Genomic DNA, 23,865 nt, shown 5'->3' with positions numbered 1-23,865 from the left:
AGAGAGATGTGCTCATGAAGAATGTAAACAAACTGGGTGGAGCTTGCCATATTAGAAAGCTGGGGCACCGTATAGCAAGTTTTGGTCTTAATTTGAAATCACCATGTTAGCAGAATAACGTAAGGCAAAATGCCATACAGCAGGGCCCTACTGTACAAGAATTTCAGTGGGAAAAATTAAATGAAGTTAAATCAGTCTCAAATTCCAGAGCCACATACAGCAAATATATAAGAAAGTCTCCAAAATAGTAGGCATCTTTTCAAAGATATGGTACTATGTACCCCAAATGGCTCTTGCTCTTTACCAGTCTCTCATTTACCTTTACCTCACCTAGACAATTTGATACGTAATATAACTGTATCAAAGACAATTCACTCAGTTCACAACATAATAGAGGTATAGACATGCATGCACAGGGCTCCAGACCAGCAAAATGTGAGCAGTCATGAAGGTCTCTTCATGAAATTCAATTTCAATAACAAAAACATACAATGGGATCAAGTAAACCATGTCCTAAATAAAACAAGCTGGGAAGATATCCTAAACAGCACTGATCTGAACATTTGCCTTGAAAAAATTAATTCTGTGGCTCTTGAGATCTGCTCAAGACACATTCCATTAAGAAAAAGAAAGAGAAGATGTAAACTAGAAAGAGAGAGACATTCCCTATACAGACAAAGGCGAAGAGTCACAGAGCTGCTTAGTGGGGTCAGTATATCTGAAATACGAAGGGAGGCACTAGTCAATGAAATTGCAAATATCGAACTTAAGCTGAAGGAATCTTATAGGAGACAAGAGTCACAGGACTGAACTAAAAGCCATAAAGGAAATTGAAGAAAACCCAAAATACTTCATCTCTTATGCCAAATCTAAGAGAAAAACAACATCCAGTATTGGGCCCCTGCTTAGGCGGGATGGGACATACATGGATGATAGCCAAGAAATGAGTGAGATACTAAAGTCCCAATATGACTCAGTGTTCAGCAAGCCACTGCCCACTCTAAGTGTCGACAATCCAAGTGAATTCTTTATGAATGAAACCCAAAATTTGGTCATCCCAAAAATCTCGGATATTATTCTAACTCCACAAGACTTTGAAGAGGCAATTAATGACATGCCCATGCACTCTGCTCCAGGCCCAGACTCGTGGAAATCTGTGTTCATCAAGAATTGCAAGGAGCCCCTATCGCGTGCCTTCAGCATTTTATGGAGAGGGAGCATGGACACAGGGGGTCATCCCACACACACTAAAAACAACAGACATAGCCTCACTCCACAAAGGTGGCAGTAAAGCAATTGCAAAGAATTACAGACCGATAGCACTAACATCTTATATCATAAAAATCTTTGAGAGGGTTCTAAGAAGCAAGATAGCCAACCACCTAGATATCCATCAATTACACAACCCAGGGCAACACGGGTTTAGAGCAGGTCGCTCCTGCCTGTTCCAGATACTGGACCACTATTGACAAGGTCCTGGATGCTGTAGAAGATAAACAAAATACAGATGTAGTATACACAGACTTTGCAAAAGCTTTCGACAAGTGTGGCCATGGTGTAATAGCACACAAAATGCGGGATAAAGGAATAACGGAAAAAGTTGGTAGATGGATCTACAACTTCCTGACAAATAGAACACAGAGTAATAGTAAACAGAGTAAAGTCCCAGGCAGCCACGGTAAAAAGCTCTGTTCCACAAGGTACAGTACTCACTCCCATTCTATTCCTCATCCTCATTTCTGACATATACAGAGATGTAAGCCATAGCTCCGTGTCTTCCTTTGTGGATGACACCCGGATCACCATGGCAGTGACCTCCATCGAAGACACCGTGAGACTCCAAGCGGACATCAACCAAATCTTCGAATGGACCACTCAAAACAATATGAAGCTCGACGAGGAGAAATTTCAACTACTCAGATACGGAAAACTTGAAGAAATTAAAAATGTGTTAGGGTATACCACAAATTCTAATCATACAATAGAGTGGAAAAGTGCTGTGAAGGACCTAGGAGTGATAATGTCAGAGGATCTCGCCTTCAAAGACCACAACAATGTATCTACCTCATCCTCTAGGAAAATGATAGGATGGATAATGAGAACCTTCAAAACTAGGGATGCCAAGCCCATGGTGATTCTCTTCAAATCGCTTGTGCTCTCTAGGCTGGAATACTGCTGTACACTAATGCCCCTCCCTTCAAGGCTGGCGACATTGCAAACCTGGAGAGTGTAAAAGGAACTTTCATAGCACACATAGTTGTGACAGGACCCACAGGCATAACATCAGACACAAACATCACTACGACATTCCCCGTGTCCGACTAAACCTTTACAAAAATTCAATGTATGTCAAAGGCCCTAAAATCTGGAACACCCTACCTGAAAACTCTAGAACCGCAGACACATTCATCACCTTCAAAACTACCGTTAGAAAACATCTTATCTCCCTGATACACCCCGTCAACTAACTACATGTAAACCACCTGGTGGTTCACACTTACCCTCACTCACCCATTTGACTATAAGCACAGAAATACGTATCTTAATCTTAAAAATAATGATTGCTAACTAGTCACAAGTTTGCCTGTGATACTCCACATAGAAACTATGTATTGTGCCAAAACAAAGGCATTCACATTGCTAAACTCACAAACTAGTATTTAGTCACTTAGTATTTAGTCAACTTACTCCACAATTTGTAATAATTTAGGGTTAAGAATTAATCTAAGTTTGCCCGAAATGCCTAGCCATGCTAGGTGTTCTAGTGGCCCCCTCTGTAATTAGTATTTTATTACATGTAAACCACATAATAACCAAAATCTGTAAACCCCGCATTGTAATCCTTAGAGAGAATAAACTTTGATTTGATTGGATAAGGCACCTAAACTACTGGCAACGGTTGAAGGTTCTTGATTTGTATTCCCTCGAACACAGGTTAGAGATACATGATAATATACACTTAGAAGGTCCTGGAGGGATTGGTACCAAACCTGCACACAAAACCACTCCATATGAAAGCAAGAGACTCGGCAGGAGATGCAACATTCCCCTGATGAAAAGCAGGGGCACCACGAGTACACTAAGAGACAACACAATAAGTATGTGGGGCCCAAGACTGTTCAATTGCCTCCAAGCATACATAAGGGGGATTACCAATAGACCCCTGGCTGTCTTCAAGAAGGCACTGGACAGGCACCTAAAGCCAGTACCTGACCAACCGGGCTGTGGTTTGTACGTCAGCTTGCGTGCGACCAGCAGTAACAGCCTGGTTGATCAGACCCTGATCCACCATTAGGCCTGGTCTTAGACCGGGCCATGGGGGCATTGACTCCCAAAACCCTCTCCAGGTAAACTTCAGGTAATGGTATTTATGCATGGGGCTCAGCCACAGTAAATCGCCTTAAACCTTCAGTAACCCAACAAAAAGCTGCAGTGCAACTGATTATCAACTCCTGCACTAGACAGCACACTCCACTGCTTTTTAAGAGCCTTAACTTGCTTAAGATATAGAACATCCACACTTATTATTGTGCCTACTACACACACACACAACATTATACTCAAATATTAACCCTCCTCTCAAACTCCTCCTTGATAACTACAACAGAACACACGGGCATAACACAAGGCACAAATCACTCTTCGATATCCCTCATTTCCATCTCTCCCTATGTAAAAATGCTATGCACATAAAGGGCCCGAAGATCTGGAATTCACTGTCAGAACACACTAAAGGGCCCTTGCCTGCAAATCAATTTAAGGCCCTATTTAGAAATCACCTCACCACCCAAAATTAACCAGATAAACACTATACTTAACACCTACCTGTTACTCAAAAAACTCCTAAATAATTTATGACTGCTCAACTACACCTACCATCCGACTTACGACCTGCTCGATTTACGAAAACTCGACTTACGACCCTGTTTTTTATGCCAAATTTCTGGGAAATAAACAACTATTTGTGTTGTACACAGTGTTTATCCTAAACCTTACAGTATAAAATACAGTACTAACAACATAAAAAGTAAAGTAAAACATGAAATACCAAAATAAAACAATAAAATAAAGTCATTACAAAAATGTTTTGTTGATATTTAGTAGTAAAGTTCGACTTACGACCATTTCGACTTACGACCGATTTCTCGGAACCGAACTCGGTGGTAAGTCAGATGGTAGGTGTATTTGATCAAATTTACTTCAAACTTAAAATTGTTTCAATTTCATTATCGTATATTGTGCCTGATGATTGCTCAACTATTTAACCATTACTTCAAACTTATAACTGTTTCAATTTCATTGTTTTAAATTGTGCTAAATTGTAATACTTCATATTTTAAATTGTGCTTGATGATTGCTCAACTATTTAATCATTACTTCACACTTAAAATTGTTTTAACTTCACTGTTTAAACCCTTAACCCTTTCAGGGTCCGTCCCGTAGATCAACGGCTTTACGTTCAGGGTCCAAACCGTAGATCTACGTCATGAGCTCAGCTCACTCTGATAAACTGTGAGTGGTAAATTTGGGCCTAGATATGAGAGAATACATCTATGTGGTATGTGTGCACCACATAAAACAAATCCTGCAGCACACTGTGTATAATGAGAGAAAAAAAACTGAGACCATGATTTTCGATTAAAACAGCGACTTTGCAGTGTTTTTCCGTATGTTTTTTATAGTTGTATTTGTGATTTCTTGGTCTCATTTGATAGAATGGAAGACATATTACAGAAATAGAGATAATTTTGATTGGTGTTAGTACTGGAAATGGCTTGAAATTGAGCTCAAAGTGGCGGAAATGTTAAATTTTTGCCGATGTTCAAGAGTAAACAAACGACCTCACACGTCTAATACACGCCAGCTGGTGGGTCTAATATACATTCACAAATGTGGTGATGATATTTATACAATTATTACAATATTGCATAACAGTAAATCTTCTATTTTTTGGTGTGAATAAAAATTCATTATGTGAATAAAAAATCAAAATGGAATTTATTTGCAAAGCCTCAAAACATAACTAATGAACAGAGGAAATGTTAGTTTAGTGCCAGGAATACCTACATTGTTTATTCTGGACCCTATTTTGAAATTGGAACATTTTGAACTTTGTGTTAAATTGGCCAAATTACCAATTTCCGGTCACTTTATTTTGTAGTTGAAACAGTTGACTTGGCGATTTCTTGTGCTCAATCGATAGAATAGAAGTAATACTAGTGAAATAGCTGAGAATTTGGTCGACTGGAATAATGTAATTGGCCTAAAATGGGAGTCAAAGTCGGCAAAATCGCCGATTCGTAAATATCGCTGACACATCAAAATTCACGAGAGCATAATTTCGTCAATTTTCCATCAAATTTCGTACTTTTTGTTTTATTACATTCACAAAAAGATTCTCTACCATTTCATAAGAAAAAATAAAAATTTTTTTTTTTGAAAATTCTTGGACACTGGGGCACCACTTCAGATTTTGGCCTTGGACCCTGAAAGGGTTAAACGTTCACTCGAATGGCGCTCTGAATATTTTGAAAAATAATTTTTTTTTATATGAAGAGCACATTTTTCTACATGTTATAGGATTAAAAAAAATTTTTAGGGTCCATACTTACTGAGATATAAGACCATGAAGTTGGCTCTGGATGCTCACCTGACGGCAACATCGACTCCTGCCACTTGTAGAAGTGTTGCCGATATACCTTTTTTTCTCGTTTTATTTTAATTTATATATTTTTTTTATGTTCTGATAATTACAATTTATAATAGTTTTTGTGATATCATAGCCAATCTTTGTTCTGACACTAATACAATGTATTAAGTACTGAAATTGTACTTAAAGAGTCACAGTCACATTGACAGGTGAACATTCACATCTGCCTGGGTTATTTACTATTGTCTAGAAATATATACAAAGTATTTATAGGCCTCAGCAATGTTTTAGATATCCTGGCATATACCTTGAAGCATGGTGTTATGAAAGGCATCCCTATACTGTCGACAGCCCAGTGACATTTGATAAATGCCCACTGCTCCAGCTAACCCTCGCTGTATTTGTTATCACTGTTACACACAAACATGTCTTGTCTCTCTGTCTATCTGTCTGTCTCTGTATCTGCTTATCTGTCTGCCTGGAGTATACATATGACAAACTCCTTGAAGAAGGGTGTTATGACATCTGTTGACAGCCCAGTGACATTTGATAAATGGGTGCTCGGGGAACCCTGGCTCTATTTTTTTTCACTGATACACACAAAAATGTTTGTCCATCTGTCTATCAATCTGTCTGTCTATCTTTGGCTGGAATTTTTTAGTTATCCTAGGTAATTTACACCATGTATAATATCTGTACCTATGTGTACTTGTGAGAGAGACACAGATAGACAGAGATATAGACAGAGAGACAGTCAAAGCCAGTCAAAGCCAGCCAAAGCCAGACAAAGCCAGCCAGGCAGCCAGCTGGCCAGCCAGCCAGCCTGCCAAATACATAAGAACATAAGAAAGAAGGAACACTGCAGCAGGCCTACTGGCCTATGCAAGCCAGGTCCATGTCCTCCCCCCTGTTCCCCGGCTTAGACCAATGACCCACCTAGTCAGGTCACATCCACTGAAGGAAGGAGCACGACATCAGACCTAGCAGCACAAGCTAGTCAGGTCCAAGTCACACCCACCCACACTCACTCGTGTATTTAGCTAACCCTCGCTGTATTTGTTATCACTGTTACGCACAAACATGTCTATCTGCCTGTCTGTCAGTCTGTCTGTCAGTCTGTCTGTCTACCTGTCTCTGTCTGTCTGTCTCTGCTTATCTGTCTTTCTGTCTGCCTGGAGTATACGTATATCAAACTCCTTCAAGAAGGGTGTTACGACATCTGTTGACAGCCCAGTGACATTTGATAAATGGGCACTCAGGGGAACCCTGGCTTTACTTGTTTTCACTGATACACACCAACTTGTTTGTCTGTCTGTCTGTCTGTCATTACCTGGAATATTTGGGTTATCCTAGGTAATTTAGGTAATTTACACTATGTATCAATCAATCAAAGTTTATTCTCTATAACGATTACAATGCGGGGTTTACAGATTTTGGTTATTGTGTGGTTTACATGTAATAAAATACTAATTACAGAGGGGGCCACTAGAACACCTAGCATGGCTAGGCATTTCGGGCAAACTTAGATTAATTCTTAACCCTAAATTATTACAAATTGTGGAGTAAGTTGACCAAATACTAAGTGACTAAATTCTAGTTTGTGAGTCTAGTAATGTGAATGGTTTTGTTTTGGCACAATACATAGTTTCTATATTGGAGTATAACAGGCAAACTTATGGCTAGTTAGGAATCATTATTTTAAGATTAAGATACGTATTTCTGTGCTTATAGTCAAATGGGTGAGTGAGTGTAAGTGTGAACCACCAGGTGGTTTTTATGTAGTTAGTTGACGATATAATAACTGTACTTATGTGTACATGTGAGACAGAGATATAGACAGAGAAACAGCCAAAGCAAGCTAGCCAGCCAGCCTGCCAAATACATAAGAACATGAGAAAGAAGGAACACTGCAGCAGGCCTACTGGCCCATGCAAGACAGGTCCATGTCACCCTCTAACCCCTCCCCCAGCTTAGACTAATGACCCACCTAGTCAGGTCACATCCATTGAAGGAAGGATCATGATATCAGACCTAGTAGCACAAGCTAGTCAGATTCAACTCACACCCACCCACACTCACTCATGTATTTATCTAACCTATTTTTACTTTCCTCTGCTGCTGCCTATACAACTACTCCTTGAGAAGAGTTGTGACCTTCCTGTTGCTGGGTACCATCCACCACCTCCCTGGTGCCCAGATCCAGCCGATGTTTGCATCATGCAGCTACCCATCTCTAAGCGTCCCTGCAGTCAAGACACCCTCAGCAATCATGCTGAGACAAGCATGGCACTGGCAGAGGGAGGCACATGTGCAGTGTATTTCACAGATGGTTCTGTCGACCCTGACAGGAAGAAAGCAGCAGCTGGACTGTACCACAATGGTCACACACAAGGCTGGCGACTCCCTGACCACTGCACGATCCTTCAAGCTGAGCTGGTGGCAATTCAGCAGGCATTGTCACATGCCCTACGACATCGGCTCCAACCTGTCATACATGTTGATTCCACCTCTGCAATCAATGCCCTCTCCCATCCTCAACCACAGGACAATGTTCACCTCATCACATCGATCCTGAGCATAATGACAGCCTTAGAAGTTCAGGGTAACAGATCGACATTGAACTGGATCCCCAGCCATGCTGGCATCCGGGGAAATGAGGCGGCAGATGATGCAGCCAAGGCAGCAACAGACTATCCACATGTTGGGATTACTGTCCCAATCAGCCTACGACAGACCAAACTGATGGCTGCCAGAGCCATGAAACTTATGGGGGAGGTCTTAGGTGATACCCCATCTCAACAGTGGTACCGAGCAGCGACTCAGGGAGAACACCCTCCATATGATAGAAGCTGGTCCAGAGCGCAGTTTACCGCCATCCATCGACTTCGTTTGGGCTTTCTCACAGCCAAGATGATGGTAGACAAGGCTGAGGAGGAGATGTGCCAGTACTGTCAGCACGTTGTCCAGCGGCCCCTAACACACTATCTTCTGGAGTGCGAAGTTACTGAGACACTCCGCAGGCAACTAGGAGTGATATTCCCTCCCGAAGAGGACCCAGAGATGACTGCGGCCACACTAGTGTACCATGGAATCAACGAACCAGACAAGCTGTTACCTGTGATAACGACATATCCTCCTCCTCACTAGTGTCCATAGTTAGGAGTACATATGGCGTTGTCGCTTATGAGATGCACCAGTTGAACTGACCAGAAGAGTGCTTGAGCAGCATACGTCGCATCATTGTAGAAACCTTTCTCCCTCGGGAGCCAGAGACGGGTCATCGCAAGATTGAGACCCGTGCCAGGACTACGGTCTTGGCGAACATTATACATACATATACTTTCCTCTTAAAATGGGAGCGTTAATGTGATATGACATCACTGAATCCCTGGTGTTTGCCACACTATTTGCTCTAGCTGGCGCTCAACTGAACCGGTGCTCCCCAAGGTACTGCGCACACTGTGTGCACAGACCCATTCTTTCATATCTAGGCGACTCAAGCCTATTGTGCCAAATCTAAAGGAATGAAAAATAAAACGTTGATCTATGTTCGGAGCGCTACACAAGCAAACCTCTGACAGTTTAAGGGTTAATTGTGCAAAATTGTAATACTGTATTTTTTTTATATACTATATTGAGCTGTATAACCCTGGCAGTTTAGTGCTTCTTTTGATTATAATAATACATATACTACAGTGAAACCCCGGGTTTCGGCCGTAATCCATTCCAGGAGCTAGGCCTAAATGCGAAACAGCTGAAAGGCAAAGTAATATTTCCCATAAGAAATAATGTAAATAAAATTAATCCGTTCCAGACTCACAAAAATATTCACAAAAATTACATTTTTTAAATAATAACTATAGTTTTGCATACACACAACACAGATAAATACATATACTACATATATTATATAGATAAATAAAAATTTAAATAAACATTTACAATAACATTTACTTACCTTTATTGAAGAGACTTGCTGGCATCTGAAAGATAGGGAGGAGGAAAGAGGGAGGACTTAGTGTTTGGAAGGGGAATCCCCTCCCATAAAGACTTTAGGTAACAAGTCCTTACTGGGGTTACTTCCCTTCTTTGTCTTTTAAGGCCACTAGGACCAGCCTGAGAGTCACTGGACCTCTGTCTCACAAAATAACTGCCAAGAGTGCTCTGTTTCTGGCATCTCTAAGATTTCCCTGAAGTGGGATAAGGTTTTGTCACTGAACATGTTGCAGATATGGCTTGTTTCAGCTTGGTCAGGGTAATACTTTACAACAAAAGTTTGCAACTCATTCCACTCTGCACACTTTTCACAGTCACAATTAATGGCTGGCTGGCTGGCTGGATGGATGGCTGCCTGGCTGGCTAGCTGGATGGCTGGCTGACTGCCTGGATGACTGGCTGGTTGGATAGCTGGCTGGCTACCTGACTGGTTGGCTACCTGACTGGCTAGCTGGATGGCTGGCTGGCTGCCTGGCTGGCTGGATGGCTGAGTGGCTGCCTGGCTGGCAGGATGAGAGTGCAGTGTTATCTTCACTCAAGAATAAACAACGCTAGACTGGTTGATGGCACTTGTGTGGGCAGGCAGACAGGTCTGGTACGCCGGCTGAAACCTGGGCCAACGGCTGAAATGTGGGACAAAATCTGACCAAAAAAAGCGAGCGAAACCCAAAGTGGCCGATTCCCAGGGCGGCCAAAACCTGGGATTTCACTGTAGTATACTGAAACTGTAATTCTTCTCTACCGTACTTATTAAAGCCATATAGTGTGAACTAGTTGAACGTTCAATCAGTGTGAACTAGTTGAATGTTCAATTTTCCTGTATTCACTGTAACTCACCTAATGACCATATGTACAATTACAGCACTGTTATTGCCTTATTTATCTTAAGTTAGTCTTAAGCTTGCCCAAAATGCTCTGCTTAGAAAGGGGCTTTTGGCATGTTCACCAAATTGTTACACTCCTTTATACAAACATGTACCATGCTAAAATAAAAACATAAGAAAGGAGGAACACTGCAGCAGGCCTGTTGGCCCATGCTAGGCAGGTCCTTTACAATCTTTCCCACAAACAAAATATTTGCCCAACCCCATTTTTAATGCTACCCAAGAAATAAGTTTTGATGATTCTATTTACTCATTATGCAAGTCTCAATCAAATCCAACCCATCTCACTCATGTATTTATCTAACCTAAATTTGAAACTATGTACTCAACGTTTTAGCTTCAATAACCCTACTAGGCAGACTGTTCCACTCATCAACTACCCTATTACCAAACCAATACTTTCCTATATTCTTTCAAAATCTAAACTTATCTAATTTGTTATTGTTGTCATTGTTAAGAAGGATTACCAAAAGACTTATTCATAGTGCTGAAGTGGTTTAGACATTTCAAGAGGCTGTAACAAAATATGATTAGTAGAGTGTATTATCTGGGATGGAAAGAAAGATGGATAGGGGTCATCACAAGAAGGGTTGGAGAGAGGGGGAAGGGGTAAAAAGAGGTTTTGAGTGCTAGGGGCTCAGATATCCAACACCTGTGTGAGTGCATTAGATAGGAATGAATGCAGAGAAGTGGCTTTGATGACTTGATGTGCTGTTGAGGTGTGAACAAGGAAATATATATGAAGATAATCTTGGAAAACAGCTTGCTGGACTTAGAGTCCTGGAGATGGGAACTATAGTGCCAGCATTCTGAAAGAGGGATGGGGATGTTACAGTTCAGAGGACCATATTAACTGTGATATTAGCATGCTTCTGGCAAGACAGTGATTGAATGAGCAACAGTAAATATGTTACCTCTTTTTTGGGTAACCTTACCTCAGTGGGAGAAAGCCAGTGTTACAAAAAATACCTGTACTATACTTCTGAAACTTTCTTAATACTGCTGTACTCAAGTCAGTGTTCCTCTTGCTTTCTTAAATGAATAATTCTAAATTTAAGAATATGAAGAATAAAATGTAATGAATACTTACGTGAATGTATTTATCACTTGGTTTTTCCGAAGATCCAAAATTTTAAGGGAATCATCACGTACACAACTTAGTAGATAAAATCCATCTGAAAGGAAGCAAATAGTAGCATCTTATTCAATATCAGTGTTACAATAATGAAATATGAAGAAGTCTTAAAAAAAAAAAAGTACGAGGTAAAGATGAGGGTGCTAGCAAGACAAAGTGAAATCCACACAGGACAGAATGGATAGAATATGTTCACAAATTAATGGGTGATATTAAGTGTATATGGAAGAACTAGGGTCAAGTGCAATGTGAAAGCTTTGATCTACCATCCTTCACTGAAGACCACAAGGTTCACAAGCAAATGTACTAAAATTATGTGTAAAGCAAGTGATGTGAGAAAATACTATAACTCCATAAGACAGTCAAGTAAACAATAATTTTTAGCACATCATAACTTATAAATGTACTTATTACAAAAGACCTTTGCTTACCATTATTCCTACACATTTAACCCGTAAATGGTCCAAACGTATATATACGTTTTTACCGCTAGTGCCCCAAATGTATATACAGTGGACCCCCGGTTAACGATTTTAATCCGTGCAAGAGGGGTAATTGTTATGCGAAATAATCGCTATGTGAATGAATTTTCTCCATAAGAAATAATGGAAATCAAATTAATCCGTGCAAGACACCCAAAAGTATGAAAAAAAAAATTTTACCACATGAAATATACATTTTCCCACACACAAAGAGAAGGATACATGCACAATAGTAGAGTAGTACATGCACAGTATATATTGTGCATGTACTAGTCTACTAAATGAAGAATAAATGACACTTACCTTTATTGAAGATGCAGCAATGACTGATGAGACACTGTGTCCTGGGAGTGCCTTTTCCTCCTGAGTACTGTAGGTCCTGTTTGGCATTTTCTTCCAGAACAGGCCTTATCACACTGTGTATGCCACTACGATTCTTAAATCTCTCAAACCAACCTTTGCTGGCTTTAAATTCACCAATATGAGCACTAGTTCCAGGCATTTTTCCCTGTTCACCTGGGTGTTAGTCGACTTGTGTGGGTTGCATCCTGGGAGACAAGATTAAGGACCCCAATGGAAATAAGTTAGACAGTCTTCGATGACACTGACTTTTTTGGGTTATCCTGGGTGGCAAATCCTCTGGGGTTAATTGTTTCTTGGTATTCTCAATAAGCCACACCAACAACGGTGCTACAGCAGCAGCAGCAGCTGACAGTGCAGCAGCAGCAGCAGCTGACAGTGCAGCAGCAGCAGCAGCTGTACCACCAATAGTAGCGATGGTTGATTGGGGTTTATTATGCAACCTGGCCAGCTCGGAGACATGCACTCCACTTTCATACTTATCAATGATCTTTTTCTTCATCTCTATTGTAATTCTCACCCTTATTGCTGTAGGGTTGGCACTAGAAGCTTTCTTGGGGCCCATGGTCACTTATTTTCCAGAAAAAGCACCGAAAACACTGTAATAATACGAAATATTCCGATTGTATGCTTGGATGTTACCGCGGAGGCTGGCTGGTAAACAATGCCACCGGCGGAACATGTGAGCGTGGCTCAGGCCGCACATTGGACGTGTCTCGGACGAAAATCGGTAAGCGGGTTTTTAAGCGGTATGTGAGGCAAAATTTTTGCAATTAAAGTAAGCGGTATGCGAAATAATCGCTATGTGATGCCATCGTTATGCGGGGGTCCACTGTATACGTTTTATGTGTCCTACATTTAACATTGCCACGATAAGCCTGAGTCACCTAGACATGTGAGAATGGGTGTGAGCACTCACTGTGCACCATATTAAAATAATTGGGGATGTCTGGGTACCATATGCTCTTTTTTCCTATTAAAAACAACAATGTTTTTTTTCTCAAAAAAGTTGGGGCAGTACGGCAGTGAACGTATATATACGTTTGGACCGTTTACGGGTTAATGTGAAAAGAAGCTATAAATGTAGATGACAATTAGTGGATAAGTTTTTGAAAATGTCAAATATTACAATGTTATTTTTTCTTCCATTATTGATTGCAAAAAAAATCAGAGATGATAATAAGAAAATGCATGCAGACAGTTTGCTGGAGTGTGTTCACTTAAAATGAACACAATAGTAAAGGTTGTTATGAAGACTGGTGACACTGATACTGTATTATAAAGATTTAGGACACTGATGATTAATGGGAGATTGGGAGATTACATAAAGCAACTTAGTCATATAGTCAGAGTAGCAAAGAAACAGACTGTACCAAATGTTTCAAATCAGTAACTGAGCTCAAACTTAGAAATATAGCAGAGAAATATGTTGCTGGAATAAGCAAGTGCACATGGTGGAGGAAGATTATTTTACTATAATTAAGCCTTTTATAAAGCATAATGTTCTTGGTACATAATATTTGAGAGCTAAATATAATTAATAGACAATATATTGATATTTCTTCAGTAATACTAATCTTTGTAACTTACCTCTTGACAAAGATAATGAAGTAATTTTCCCTTGAAGTGGCACCTCATTTGCTGATTGCTCTGTTCGAGTATCCCAAAATCTAATCTTCTTATCAAAATGACCTGATATTATTGTTGTTGCTGCACTGTCTGATGCTACAAGATCATTGCAGCTAGATCCAGCAAATATAGTTCTAATGCCTTCAAAAAATAAATATTACAATTATTCACTTTAAGATTTCTTTTTTTTCAACAAGTCGGCCATCTCCCACCAAAGCACAGTGACCCAAAAAGAAAGAAAATCCCCAAAAAGAAAATACTTTCATCATTCAACACTTTCACCTCACTTAAGCGCAAATTCTTTGAGGCATCACGTGTGGAGTAGGAATGCCGCCAGCCACGAGACTCCACCACTACCATCCACCTCATTCTACAACATCGCTACAGTGTTAACGAATAATATTTTTTTCATAGAGACATTTGCAAGTGTTGAGACGTATTTTTTTTTTTGTGTTTCCAGTGATTTCTTAGTGACATTCAGTGACTCTTGATTAGACTCAGTGTTTATTATATACTGTTTGCAATATTATTCTTTTTCCCCTCTTTCTTCAGTGTTAATTTTCGTGCTTTGTTTTATGTCTGTTGTGTTGTGCTTCTTTTTTTATATATATTTGAAGTAAGTACTTTAGTGTTTTTCCTTGTTGTGTGCAATATATAAGCAGTATAAACTTGTGTTTACACTTCACAATTATCTTGTGTTCATAGTATTGCAGTGAAGTAATTCAGTAATTTATTACCTTATATTCTGCATCACAATTCAGTGTTGTCTGTTATATTTTTTCTCCCAGCATTTGTGTATTCTTGCTGTTTTTTGTTTTTATTCATTTGCCATTTTATTTTAATTTTTCTCTGTGTGTTGAAGATTCTTGTGTTAATTCTTGTTCATTTAACCAGTGTCTAATTTGTCTTATCTCCACAGACAATAGTGCCATTATTTTGTTGAAGCAAGACAATTATTTTCCAAAATTTTCATACCTCAAGTTTCATTGCAAGAAAATTCTAGTATTGTGTTTATATTGGTATGTTGTGTTCTGCATCACTGTAAGTGTTCAAACCTTTTTGTTCTGTGTTTTTGCATCTACAGTGGACCCCCGCATAACGATCACCTCCGAATGTGACCAATTATGTAAGTGTATTTATGTAAGGGCGTTTGTACGTGTATGTTTGGGGGTCTGAAATGGACTAATCTACTTCACAATATTCCTTATGGGAACAAATTCGGTCAGTACTGGCACCTGAACATACTTCTGGATTGAAAAAATATCGTTAACCGGGGGTCCACTGTATTATTTTTATATTTCATTGAACAAATTCACTCTTAGTGCAATTTTTAAGTTCTTCTTTTAAAGTAAATCATTCTTTTGCTTGTTCAGTAAGTGCTTGCTTAAGCTGCAATTAAGAGTTAAAGTGTTCAATCAGTTCACTCCTTGATGATATTTTTTTCTCTTGTAAACTGTATTTTCTTGTGTGTGCAATTTTTTTTTTATCGTTGCAACAATGACTCATTTTACAATAATTCTTGTGTAAACATTGTGTTGCCATTAAAATTTTTCTCGCAGAAATTTTATGTAGTGTTGTGCAGTACTTTTGATTAGAAATTGTTATTTGCAATATTGCTACAGTTTATTTCAGTGCAATATTCTGTGATTTCAGTTTTACATTTTCTGTGCAAAATATTTTGTTCCTTGTGTGTTACTTAATCTTTTTTATTTAGAATTGCTTTCCCAGTTTGTTTTAATTTTGCACAAGCTTTATTGATTCCATTTTAACATTTTTGATTGATTTATCATTTTACTGTTGAATTTTCTTATTGAATTGAGAGTAAAGACAGCTCACTGTGCCAGTAATTCAATTTAAAGTAAATTTGAGTAAATTTGATTTGAGTAGAGTACAATTTCTCTTGGTTTTCAAAGTGTTGCTTATTCAGTTGAGTATTTTCTTTTGTGTGTGTGAGTTCTCCTTGCTTACAGTGTGACTTATTTTTTTAAATAAGTAATTTCTTCCCATTTAAGCTTACTGTGTCATATATTCTCTTTATTTTCTTGCCTTTATGTCCTTGAGTAAGTTCCCTGAGAAGATGTCCCAGTCACTTTTGAATGTTCACTTAGTGTATCATGCCAGTCAAAGTCAATATGAATCAGTCCACAGTACCAATATTCCCTTACTGACTGGAAGACAATACCTAGCCCTTGAGCAATGTGTTTGTTCTCACAGCTTGTATCTGAGATTTGTTAAAGTGCTGCGAAATGTGAAGTTCAGATTAAGGTCCTATAGATCCGTGAATTACTTATTAACGTAGCCGAGTGGCCAGGCACTAGTAATACTGTCACTCCTGTCTGGACTCCAGCCACAATATCGTGCACGCAGGATAGTGTACAGTTACCTTGGGTTTCAGAGGAATCTCAGACAACCCTGGGTGCTGAGACTACTATCCCTGTGATGGCGACTTGTTCAAGTATTCGTTCCTTCCCAGGGGATGCTTTGAGAAGAACTTTACTTACAACGAGTTATGCTGTCTCTTGCTGATGCCACAAGCTGTTGCAGAAAGACGTTTCTGTGGCTAGTGTACTCACTTGAGTGTTATTGTTGTCCCTTGTGTTCCAGATGGTGATCCCATCCTAGTTGACAGTAATTCGTGCAATGTAAGAAGTTGTTTCTCGAGTAACTTTCACATGTTGTTAACGTTTGTATGTGCAGTCTCTTTACAGTTGATACACCGTGTCACTGTGTGCGGCTCAGATTGAATATCATTATTGTTGACCATGTTAATTTCTTTTCCCTTTGCTTGCAGTGAGAGATAGATCCCTTGCTCATATTGCGTGTTATAGCTTATTTTTTCTACCGGGGAGAGTCATCCACTCCACCGAGTTTGTTCATGCCTCCAGTAAGAAAGAACAGATCCTGTGTGGTCTGGTGTGATTTGATTCCTGCTCCAGGAAGATCTTATTCTGACTGTGAAGCCACCAGCACCCATTAGTGACTTTGTAATCAGTCAAGAATTACTGCATCAAACAGCCGAGTTGGGTACTCCAGGCAGAAGAGTATACCAGTTAGTAATTCCACAGTCACTAGTGAATGTAGCTCTACAGCTAGTTCATGATGCACCAGGTGTTGCACACCCTGGTATGAATCGTTCTGTGAAAAAGCCAGAATGAAATACTTTTGGCCATGTATGGCAACTGACATTTCTATGTTAAGAAATGTAGTGTCTGTATGCAGCATAAAGGAACTGTCAATGGTCCTAATCCAATCCAGGTGTATCCAACCACTAGCAAACCATTGGAAAGGGTTGCGCTTGATTTGTTAACCAATTTTAAATGTTCCCTCCAAGGCAACAAACATCTGTGTGTTATGGTAGACCATTTCACCAGATATTGTGAGTTAGTTCCTATTGCAGATAAGACTGCTAAGACAGTAGCTAAAGCATTTAAAGAATGCATTATCTGCAGGCATACCACCCCTAAGTCCTTAGTAACAGATAATGGAGGTAAATTCTGTAATGAGATTCTTGAAAATTTGTGTACCTTGTACAAGATCTCTAAATCCACCATTGTTCCTCATCATCCTGCCAGCAATGGGTTAGCTGAACGAACCAATAAGAAAGTACAGTATGTACTTGATGTCTTGAGAGCCACTATCAACCCCAATAGTGAAACTTGGGATGAAGTTATACCAGATGTTCAATGTGCCATAAATTCTGCTTACAATGTTTCCATAGGTGACACTCCACATTATGCATTGTATGGTGTAGACAAGCATTTACCCTATGAGTTGTTATATTCCACTCCGAAACCCAATTACAGTGGACCCCCGCATAACGATTACCTCCGAATGCGACCAATTATGTAAGTGTATTTATGTAAGTGCGTTTGTACGTGTATGTTTGGGGGTCTGAAATGGACTAATCTACTTCACAATATTCCTTATGGGAATAAATTCGGTCAGTACTGGCACCTGAACATACTTATGGAGTGAAAAAATATCGTTAACCGGGGGTCCACTGTACAACCCTGATGAATTCATAGCAACTCGTACCAGCATAGCTCAGAGTATTTTTAGAAGAATCCGTGAAACACTTCATAAATCAACGGCAGAATTTACTAAAGTAACTAATAGCCATGCTAAGCCAACAAAAGTTAAAGTGGGTTCGAGAGTAATGCTGACTAATTTCAACAAAACATCCGCAATGCCTAAGCTCGATCAAAAGTTTGTTGGCCCTTATCGAGTAGTTGAACATATCACTGGCAATAAGTATAAGGTTAGAGAAATTAGTACTGGTCAGTACAAAGAATCGCATTTAGATCACATGAAATTAGTATGCGATGTTGATGATATTGCTACCCAGACTAATGTGACAGTCGCTGACAATCCTCTTGACTCTGTACCCTCTACCTCTAATACTCAGCCAGATAATCAACCCGACTGTCGTTATTCCTTGCGTACTCGACAAGTAATGAGAAACCCACAAGTATCTTTTGTAGATACTCGTTCAGATCGTCCTCAGTCAAGGTATGTGTTAGCCATCGCAGAAGAATTCGATCCACCCAAAGATGATAACCATTCTGCATATGTAAATCTTGCCCTCGCAGAGTTGGGTTTAAACGTACATAGTCTGTATAATTACATGTCCGAGATGAATGAAATTGTCAACTGTGTGTTTTGTTATTAGCTGATCAGTTTTTCAGAATTTTTTTTTGTGTTCACGTTCCCTCTGAATTCTGAGAATTTAGCAGTACTGATCTGTGCGCGCCAGATTTGTCTTGCTGTTAATTACTTTCACTTTGTAAACATATTTATTCTTCCTCAGAATCCGCAGAGTGCATGAATACAGATCGATCGATCAATTCCATCCTTATTGTACAATGATTTGTTCTTATAAGTCGTAATGCATTACGTTAAAACTCATTATGTTAACATCCACTATGATACCATCCATTAGTTCTAAGTTACATAGGTCTTTGTTATTGTATAGAATCAGCCCAGAACCACCTGCCTGTTCAGCCTATAGCATAGTAGTGTATGCCGAGACGACATACGTAACATGACCGAGCTGTCAGCGTAGTTGCTGATCCCCCTTACATGTGTTGTATAGCTTATCTGAGTATCATAGTACCATCCATATGTTTTATAGATATGACCTCTTACTAGGCCTAGGGACCAGTTTGTGTGACATCACGTGATGCGCATGTGTGCCTGAGTATCTCTGTAACTTCCTCAGTCCACGCATAGGTCTAGCAGGCAACGCACGGCAGGTTGGGCTCCCTTACCACAGCCTGACAATATATAGTGTTACCATCCACAAGTGTGTTTATCTTCAACCATCATATCTCCTTTCGAACCCCCACGACATATATACTCAATAATTCTAGCGGCTTCAAATCAAACAGGAGAAAGCTGGTAGGCCCACATGTGAGAGAATGAGTCTGTGTGGTCAGTGTGCACCACATAAAAAAAATCCTGCAGCATGCAGTGCATAATGAGAAAAAAAAACTGACAGTTTTTTTTGGATTAAAATGCCGATTTTGAGGTGTATTTTCGTATAGTATTTATCGTTGTATTCTCGTTTTCATGGTCTCACATGATAAAATGAAAAACATATTACAGAAATAGAGATGATTTTGATTAGTTTCACAATGAAAATGACCTTGAAATTGAGCTCAAAGTAGTGGAAATGTTCGATTTTTACCAATGTTCAGGAGTAAGCAAATCACACCACACATCCAATACAAGTCAACTGGGGAGTCTAATATTCTTTCACTAGTGCACCAATATTATTCATACCATTTTGACAATAATGCAGTAGTCTGCATAACAGTAAATTTTGTATTTTTTGTATGAATAAAAAATCAAAATAGAAAGCAATAGTAACATAAGAGGGGCCTAGAGACATGACTAATGAACAGAGGATATGTTATTTTAGTGCCAAGAATGTCTACATTGTTTATTATGGACCCTATTTTGAAATTGGCATCTTTTTTAATTTGCGTGAAATTGGCCAAATTGCCAATTTCTGACCACTTTATTGGGTAGTTTAAATCGGTAAATGGGCAGTTTCTTGTACTCAATTGATAGAAAAAATAGAGTTCTAAAGAAATAGCTATGAGTTTGGTCAACTGGAACACTGGAATGGCCAAAAACAGGGCTCAAAGTCGGCAAAATTGCCGATGCGTATATGTCACCGAGACCGCTAACTTCGCAGAAGCGTAATTCCGTGAGTTTTCGACCAAATTTCATACTTTTGGTGGCATTACCATCGGGAAAAATTATCTATCATTTCACAAGAAAAAATAATTTTTTTTTTCCAAAAAATTTTCGACATAGAATGACAGTTTCAGAAAGGGGCTTGTGACAGTCAAAGGGTTAAATGTCAGTAACCAAAATTGTTGGGAAATCAACATTCAGAAATTTGCATACAAAATACTGAGAAAGAGACAGCTAAGATCTTTGGTTTTTCTTCTGTGGAGAATCATTACTATGAACAGGATCTTGGTTTTATCATAAAAATGCAAAAAAACTGAAAATGCCTCTACTATATGAACAGGAATAACCCAAAAACCCTTGAAGAATTTATTACTGATGCACAAAGGAGCCTTCTTCCAGGGTATAGTACCAAAATATGAAAAAGATATGGAGATGACTTTAATTTGGTTGCTGTTCAGTATCCATTCCAAAACACTGATAAGGCTAGCTACAAAATTTTCAATATGCTGTACTTCAGATAAGATGGATGCATGAGCTGGTAAAAATAAATAAATTTGTTGGTTCTGGTAGTCAATACCAGTAGGGTAAAAACTACTGAATTTTCTATTACAAGTACTAATCTTGTCTCTTTTCTTACAACTACAACAGCACATATAAACTTTATCTTAATTATATATTTGGAGGCAGATATAGGCAAAAATAATTTAGAACAGTGGAGAGGAATAAATGGGATTAGGTCAGGGGTTTCAAATAGAGTTAGAGCTAAAGAAGGAGTAGCAATAATGTTGAAGGATAAGTTATTGCAGGAAAAGAGGGACTACAAATGTATTAATTCAAGGATTATGTGGAGTAAAATAAAGGTTGGAGGTGAATAGTGGGTTATAGTAAGCATATATGCACCTGGAGAAGAGAGAAGTGTAGAGGAGAGACAAAGATTTTGTGAAATGTTGAGTGAATGCGTGGGGAGTTTTGAACCAAGTGTGAGAGTACTTGTGGTTGGGGATTTCAATGCTCGAGTGGGTAAAAATGTTGTGAAGGGAGCAGTAGGTAAATCTGGGGTGTCAGGGGTAAAGGAAAATGGGGAGCCTTTAATTGAGCTATGTGTAGAAAGAGGTTTGGTAATAAGTAATACATTTTTTTATGAAAAAGAGGATACATAAATATACAAGGTATGATGCAGCACGTAATGAAAGTAGTTTGTTAGATTATGTATTGGTGGAAAAAAGGTTGATTGGTAGGCTCTAGGATGTACACATTTATAGAGGGGCAACTGATATATCGGATCATTATTTAGTTGTAGCTTAGAGTAAGAGGTCGATGGGACAAGAGGAAAATGGCAACAAGTAAGAGGGAGGTGAAAGTGTATAAACTAAGGGAGGAGGAAGTTCGGGTGAGATATAAGCAGCTATTGGCAGAAAAGTGGGCTGGTGCAAGTATGAGTAGTGGGGGGTTGAAGAGGGTTGGAATAGTTTTAAAAATGCAGTATTAGAATGTGGGGAAGAAGTTTGTGGTTATAGGAGGGTGTGTGCAGGAGCAAAGAAAAGTGATTGGAGGAATGATGAAGTAAAGGGTGCGATAAAAGAGAAAAAGGTAGCTTAGGAGAGGTTCTTACAAAGCAGATGTGTTATAAGAAGGGTAGAGTATATGAAGAGTAAAAGAAAGGTGAAGAGAGTTGTGAGAGAGTGCAAAAGGAGAGCAGATGATAGAGTGGGAGAGGCACTGTCAAGAAATTTTAATGAAAATAAGAAAAAGTTTTGGAGTTAAACAAGTTAAGAAAGCCTAGGGAATGAATGGATTTGTCAGTTCAAAATAGAGGAGGGGAGTTAGTAGATGGGGAGATGGAGGTACTGGGTAGATGGCGAGAATATTCTGAGGAACTTTTAAATGTCGACAAAGAAAGGGAGGCGGTAATTTCATGCACTGGCCGGGGAGGTATACCATTTTTTAGGAGTGAAGAAGAGCAGAATGTGAGTGTGAGGGAGGTGCGTGAAGCATTACATAGAATGAAAGGGAGTAAACCAGCTGGAACTGACGGGATCATGGCAGAAATGTTTAAAGCAGGGGGGATATAGTGTTGGAGTGGCTGGTATTTTTGTTTAATAAATGTATGAGAAGGGAAGGTACCTAGGGATTGGCAGTACCTAGGGATTGGCAGAGAGCATGTATAGTCCCTTTATATAAAGGGAAGGGGTACAAAAGAGACTGTAAAAATTATAGAGGAATAAGTTTACTAAATATACCAGGAAAAGTGTATGGTAGGGCTATTATTGAAAGAATCAGAGGTAAGACAGAATGTAGGATTGCGGCTGAGCAAGGAGGTTTTAGAGTGGGTAGGAGATGTGTAGAACAAGTGTTTACATTGAAGCATATATGTGAACAGTATTTAGATAAAGGTAGGGAAGTTTTTATTGCATTTGTGGTTTTAGAAAAGGTAAATGATAGAGTGGATAGGGGAGCAATGTGGCAGATGTTGCAAGTACGCACAGTGGTCCCTCGTTTTTCGTAATTAATCCGTTCCTGGAGCCGTTACTATAAACGAAATTTACGATTTACGAATCAATTTTCCCCATAAGAAATAATGTAAATACAATTAATCCGTTCCTGACACCCAGAAGTATTAAAACAAAAAATTTTTTTACATGAAATATACATGTAGTACATAAACAATACAATGGGAAATGATGAATGAAACATTAACAGCATAACACTTACTTTTACTGGAGATTCTTCTTAGTGTATGGGAGACTGGAGGAGGAAAGTGGATTGTTTATAGTTTGGAAGGGGAATCCCCTTCCATCAACACCTCAGGTACCATTTGCTTTTCTGGGGTTGCTTCACTTCTCTGTTTCTTAATGCCACTAGGACCACCTTGAGAGTCACTGGAGTCCTGTCTCGCAAAATAACTGTGGAGAGAGCTCTGTTTCTGGCGTCTCTTTAACACTTCCCTAAAATGGCCAAAGACTTTGTCACTGTACATGTTGCCAACCTGGCTTGCAACAACCTTGTTAGGGTGATGTTTCTCCATAAAGCTTTCCATCTTACCCACACATAGTAAAAATCTCTTTAATTTCTGAAGAAGGCACCTTCTTCCATCTCTCTTCCTCCTCCTCTGCAGCAAGATTCTGAGCTGCGATGTGTTGCTCTTCCTGCTGAAGCTCCTGCAGCTCCTCAATGGTGAGCTCTTCATTGTGGTCTTCCACCAATTCTTCCATATCCTCCAAACTCACATCCAACCCCATGGAACTCCCCAGTGCCACAATTGATTTTACAACAGACATAGGCTCATTAGGGTCAGTCCCAAATCCTTCAAAATCCCTCTTGTGGACACAATCTGGCCACAATTTTCTCCAGGCAGAGTTCAAAGTCCTGGTAGTCACTCCCTCCCAAGCCATACCTATAAGGGTTATGCAATGGAGGATGCTGAAGTGTTCTCTCCAAAATTCCCTTAGGGTCAAGTGAGTGTCTGTGGTCACAGTCAAGCACCTGTGAAACATTGCTTTTGTGTAGAGTTTTTTAAAGTTTGCAATA

At 39.3% G+C, this 23,865-nt stretch overlaps 1 protein-coding gene across 2 annotated transcripts in view; it reads right to left on the bottom strand.

The window, feature by feature from the left end:
- The window catches only part of Atg16 (Autophagy-related 16), a 161,323-nt gene that overhangs the window by 38,150 nt on the left and 99,308 nt on the right, over positions 1-23,865 (bottom strand). For both annotated transcript variants that reach the window (XR_011392265.1, XM_070087261.1), the window contains exons 10-11: positions 14,098-14,277; positions 11,621-11,705 (exon numbers count right to left, since the gene is read on the bottom strand). Coding sequence is in view for 1 of the 2 variants with exons in the window: in XM_070087261.1 (XP_069943362.1) it covers positions 11,621-11,705; positions 14,098-14,277 (265 nt within the window). In the remaining variant the exon portion in view is untranslated. The remainder of the gene's footprint in view (positions 1-11,620; positions 11,706-14,097; positions 14,278-23,865) is intronic.

Source organism: Cherax quadricarinatus, chromosome 21 (assembly GCF_038502225.1).
Source record: "Cherax quadricarinatus isolate ZL_2023a chromosome 21, ASM3850222v1, whole genome shotgun sequence".
In the NCBI taxonomy this organism is placed as follows: Eukaryota; Metazoa; Arthropoda; class Malacostraca; order Decapoda; family Parastacidae; genus Cherax; species Cherax quadricarinatus.
Note: the sequence above shows the minus strand (reverse complement) of the source record. Positions and strands in the feature narration are given on the sequence as shown.